Source organism: Protomyctophum parallelum (genome assembly GCF_964188405.1).
Source record: "Protomyctophum parallelum genome assembly, chromosome: 16".
Taxonomy (NCBI): Eukaryota; Metazoa; Chordata; class Actinopteri; order Myctophiformes; family Myctophidae; genus Protomyctophum; species Protomyctophum parallelum.
This window is the reverse complement of record NC_139711.1, coordinates 48,873,691-48,879,056: the sequence shown is the minus strand read 5'-3', so window position 1 is coordinate 48,879,056 and position 5,366 is coordinate 48,873,691. Positions and strand designations below refer to the sequence as shown.

The 5,366-nt window shown below is 37.6% G+C and overlaps 1 protein-coding gene across 1 annotated transcript; it reads left to right on the top strand.

Annotated features, from left to right (window-relative positions):
* Positions 1-378: 378 nt before the first annotated feature.
* On the top strand, positions 379-3,971 carry tomm5 (translocase of outer mitochondrial membrane 5 homolog (yeast)). The gene is made up of 3 exons (XM_083786579.1): positions 379-522; positions 738-842; positions 3,483-3,971. Exons 1-3 carry the CDS (start codon positions 507-509, stop codon positions 3,515-3,517), a joined length of 156 nt encoding a protein of 51 aa, XP_083642705.1. The 5' UTR covers positions 379-506; the 3' UTR covers positions 3,518-3,971.
* Positions 3,972-5,366: the final 1,395 nt, after the last annotated feature.

Below are 5,366 nucleotides of genomic sequence, written 5' to 3'. Positions count from 1 at the left end.
ATTTGGTCTTGTTTCTAAAGTGTAGTTGTTTATTTGGGCTTGTTTCTAAAGTGTAGTTGTTTATTTGGTCTTGTTTCTAAAGTGTAGTTGTTTATTTGGTCTTGTTTCTAAAGTGTAGTTGTTTATTTGATCTTGTTTCTAAAAAGTGTAGTTCTAGATAATGTATCTGAATATATATATATTTTTTACCAGCTAGATTTAGTTGTTAAAAAATATTCCTCACTTTCTTTCAAACAGCCGAGGCAAATTTAATACGTAGGTTTTAAATTGCTATAATAATAATAATAACAGCTGCTTGTTTTGGTTGACTTTTCATAGACCCATAGTTACTTACTTCTCAGACTCCCGCAGAAAATGGCAACCCTACCTCAACGTCATTTCCGAGGTCGTATTATTTTGTTCTTTGCTCCATCCATGCTTCAGAACCAGATCTACGTTTAATCCAGATCCCAGTATAAACTACATTTAATCCGGACCCCAGTATAAACCAGATCTCTAGACCCATCATGTTCAAACTGGAAGGTTTGTTGGCTATATATAGAAGTGTCTATTTTGTACGTCTCTAAATGTCATGATGAATTGAACATGGTGGACCCTCTTGTAAACAAGTCTATATAGTGCTTTATGGTGTCGTCCACTCACAGTTAACAGTCTTTGTAATTAAGTTGTGCTTGAAATGTACTGTAATTCTGCAAACTGTTAATACATACATATCAATCAATCAATCAATCAATCAGGTTTGGGTCCCAAGATGGACCCTGAGGAGATGAAGAGGAAGATGAGGGAGGACGTTCTGTCTTCACTCAGGAACTTCTTCATCTATATCGCCTTCCTGCGAGCAGGTACGCTTTCATTAATGTGTCTTTATAATAAATGAATGGGTCATATTATAGGATTATAAATACAACACAGAATCATATTATTATAATGTTTACACTCATTCACACATCCGTCAATGTCATTTAATACTGTTTGACTCACATACTGTCTGCTTGGTACTATAGCGAGACTGACTCACCCAATCATGAATTCCTGCTACTTGGAGTCGGTCAGATGTTTGTCTCCTAAGACTCCTATAGTTTCATGTCCGTCTGAATTTGTTCCGTTTTGGTGAAATACAAACATGATCAGAACTCACGGACGACGTTCTGGAGGACGGAATGACTTCAGTTAAGCTGATTAAGTTTATCAGACTCACAGTGTAGTTTATTTAGTTAAGCTGATAGTTTTATCAGACTCACAGTGTAGTTTATTTAGTTAAGCTGATAGTTTATCAGACTCTACATCCAGAGAGATCTTGGTCTGTGTTTGGGAAGCACAAGGACACACCTGAGTGACACCAGGTGTGCTGTGATTGGCGTGTGGGTTAATTGATCACACCTGTCCCATGTAGCAGTCCCGCCCCCAGACGAGCGACCCAGGAAATACCCCCCCCACCCATAGACGTTTCATTAAGTATTTAGTATGTACAAGTATGTCTAGTTTCTTATAATTAATCGCAAAACAAGAGCATTATATAGCCATACCAATTACATGGAAACAAGCATGCACAGAAACACCAGAATTAACTTAAATCCGAATGAGTGTTTACATGAGTCCACAATAGGATTTAAAAATGGAATAAACCGGTCAGTTTAAGTTACATCAGATCTAAGTTTAAATCAGATTGGCCATTTTCATTCCGATTTAAGTTTTTGTAGGTGTTTACATGACAACTTTTAATAGGATTTAACTGTCCATGTAAACGTAGCCACTGTTTGTCCATTTGCAGCTCGTATGGAAAGTGGAGATGTTTTAATTTTTTTTACTAAACACACGTTTTCTGCCAGAACTTTGAAACTAGAGGACAATATCTGACTCCCAAGTCGCAGGAATTATAATACACATACAATTAATATACAATATGTCACAATATAGAACTATTTAACACTGTTACTGAACACACACTATAGCAATGATTACTGTCACAATATAGAGCTATTTAACACTGTTACTGAACACACTCTATAGCAATGATTACTGTCACAATATAGAGCTATTTAACACTGTTACTGAACACACTCTATAGCAATGATTACTGTCACAATATAGAGCTGTTTAACACTGTTACTGAACACACTCTATAGCAATGATTACTGTCACAATATAGAGATATTTAACACTGTTACTGAACACACTCTATAGCAATGATTACTGTCACAATATAGAGCTATTTAACACTGTTACTGAACACACTCTATAGCAATGATTACTGTCACAATATAGAGCTATTTAACACTGTTACTGAACACACTCTATAGCAATGATTACTGCCACAATATAGAGCTATTTAACACTGTTACTGAACACACTATAGCAATGATTACTGTCACAATATAGAGCTATTTAACACTGTTACTGAACACACTCTATAGCAATGATCACTGTCACAATATAGAGCTATTTAACACTGTTACTGAACACACTCTATAGCAATGATTACTGTCACAATATAGAGCTATTTAACACTGTTACTGAACACACTATAGCAATGATTACTGTCACAATATAGAGCTATTTAACACTGTTACTGAACACACTCTATAGCAATGATTACTGTCACAATATAGAGCTATTTAACACTGTTACTGAACACACTCTATAGCAATGATTACTGTCACAATATAGAGCTATTTAACACTGTTACTGAACACACTCTATAGCAATGATTACTGTCACAATATAGAGCTATTTAACACTGTTACTGAACACACTCTATAGCAATGATTACTGCCACAATATAGAGCTATTTAACACTGTTACTGAACACACTCTATAGCAATGATTACTGTCACAATATAGAGCTATTTAACTGTTACTGAACACACTCTATAGCAATGATCACTGTCACAATATAGAGCTATTTAACACTGTTACTGAACACACACTATAGCAATGATTACTGTCACAATATAGAGCTATTTAACACTGTTACTGAACACACTCTATAGCAATGATTACTGTCACAATATAGAGCTATTTAACACTGTTACTGAACACACACTATAGCAATGATTACTGTCACAATATAGAGCTATTTAACACTGTTACTGAACACACTCTATAGCAATGATTACTGTCACAATATAGAGCTATTTAACACTGTTACTGAACACACTCTATAGCAATGATTACTGTCACAATATAGAGCTATTTAACACTGTTACTGAACACACTCTATAGCAATGATTACTGTCACAATATAGAGCTATTTAACACTGTTACTGAACACACACTATAGCAATGATTACTGTCACAATATAGAGCTATTTAACACTGTTACTGAACACACTCTATAGCAATGATTACTGTCACAATATAGAGCTATTTAACACTGTTACTGAACACACTCTATAGCAATGATTACTGTCACAATATAGAGCTATTTAACACTGTTACTGAACAGAAAGATGAAATCTAACTTTGTCTGTCTGTCCGTCCAGTTCCGTTCGTCATAAAGAAGCTGGACAGCATCTGATGACCGCTGTGCGTCTCAATGCAGCAGCATCTGACCATGGATGGACCCAACACAACCATCTGACCATGGACTACAACCCAACACAACCACCCTGAACCAACACAACCACCCTGAGTCCAGTTGTCAAGTCTCGGGGACGGACGGAAAGCGGACGATCTACAAGCTCTCGATGCGTCTGCCGTGCGGTGCATTGGGAGCTTGTAGATCGGCTCTTTGAAAGATTGGAGCATTTTTGAAGCGGTCAGACCAGCTATTATACTATTACTATCGCAGCGGCCTGGAAAACCAGACCACGACACAACGCGACTCCACTGCTAAAGCAACATGTTTGTCGTCATACTGCTGTTTCCTTTTTTTGTTGTTTTGTTACTCAAATCATATTTAATTGTTGGTCAAGCGGAGCGTTCATGTTGGGCATGCCTGCTGTGTTAATAAAGTGAACCTGTTCAGTGCATTCCATTTTATTCTCTTTCTTTTAACCCATTCTGAACGGGCACCCATTTTGGTGTCAGCATCATGTTATGCTTTAGCTATTTAAAAATAGCAGATCTACAAGCTCGCATCGCGCCACCGAGTGGCGCGATGCGAGCTTGTAGGTCTGCTATTTTTGAAAAATCGAAGAACGACTGACATTTTTTTTAGAATCTGATCTCAGGTCAGAATGGGTTCGTCAGACCAGTGTGTGTCCGGCGGAAACCTCGTATGAATCTGATCTCAGGTCAGAATGGGTTAAAGCCATTTACACCTACATTCTACAAATAAATGTCTTCCAAATAATGACAGTTTTCTGAAAAACCCTCATGTTTTAATGTCAGTGGTGCTCAAACATTTTCATGTCAAAGATTATCTGTAATTGGCCGCCGACCCACATCTGAAAAAAAATATGTAGTTCCAGGCCCCCCCCCCCCCCCCCAGAAGCAAAGATTTGAATTAAAAACATTCACTCTGAAAGAATAATTATACATTCAAAGATTTGCACCACATTTTCCCGATTTTTCAAAAATAGCAGACCTACAAGCTCATAGGCACTCGGTGCGACGCTATGAGCTTGTAGATCTGCGTTTTTTTCAATAGCTAAAGCATAACATGATGCTTAAAACACCAGAATGGGTTCAAGCCACTGACTGGTACAGCTGTACAACTTCTACCTGTGTCTGTAGTCTTAGAGTAGTGTGCTGCACGGTTCTTCATAAAATGTGAACGATTTAAAAATATATAATATGTTCGTGAATGTATTTATTTATTATCTTTAGTCTGAACATTACCGCGTTCAAATTGTGTCACCTGGAGCCATGACTATACTGTGGCTTTAAACAGAGAAACATCAAAGACTTCTCTAAAAGTCTCTCTCGTAGCAAAAACACAAGAGTAGGCTAACTAAGATGAACTGGACGGCCAACTATAATTCTTGGTGAGGTGAAACACACATCACTGGCAATGGAATATATATATATATATAAAAATATTGTTCCACTGAATTCATTCAACTCATAGATGGCTTCAACCTGAGGGATCGAGGCGTGAAATCGCCACTTGGGGGCGCTGTTGTTCAATGTATAGTGGAAGCAGAAGTCAACCTGGTCCATAGCCCTAAATGCAGGGCAGGATCATAATGGAAGCATTAGGGCATGGACCAGAGACAACCTTGAACCAACACATTCACACATTATATTATCTAGTAATGAAGATAGAAGGGGTTTCCGTTCAACTCCTGATACATACATTACACTCAATGCTGTTGTTTCAAAGTTATAGTGACTTGTATGGTTTAAAAAATAAATATAAAACGCTGTCGGTGCACCTTTAAGAGACACGTTGGCTGCGCAGGCGCACTGGATACTTCCTGGTT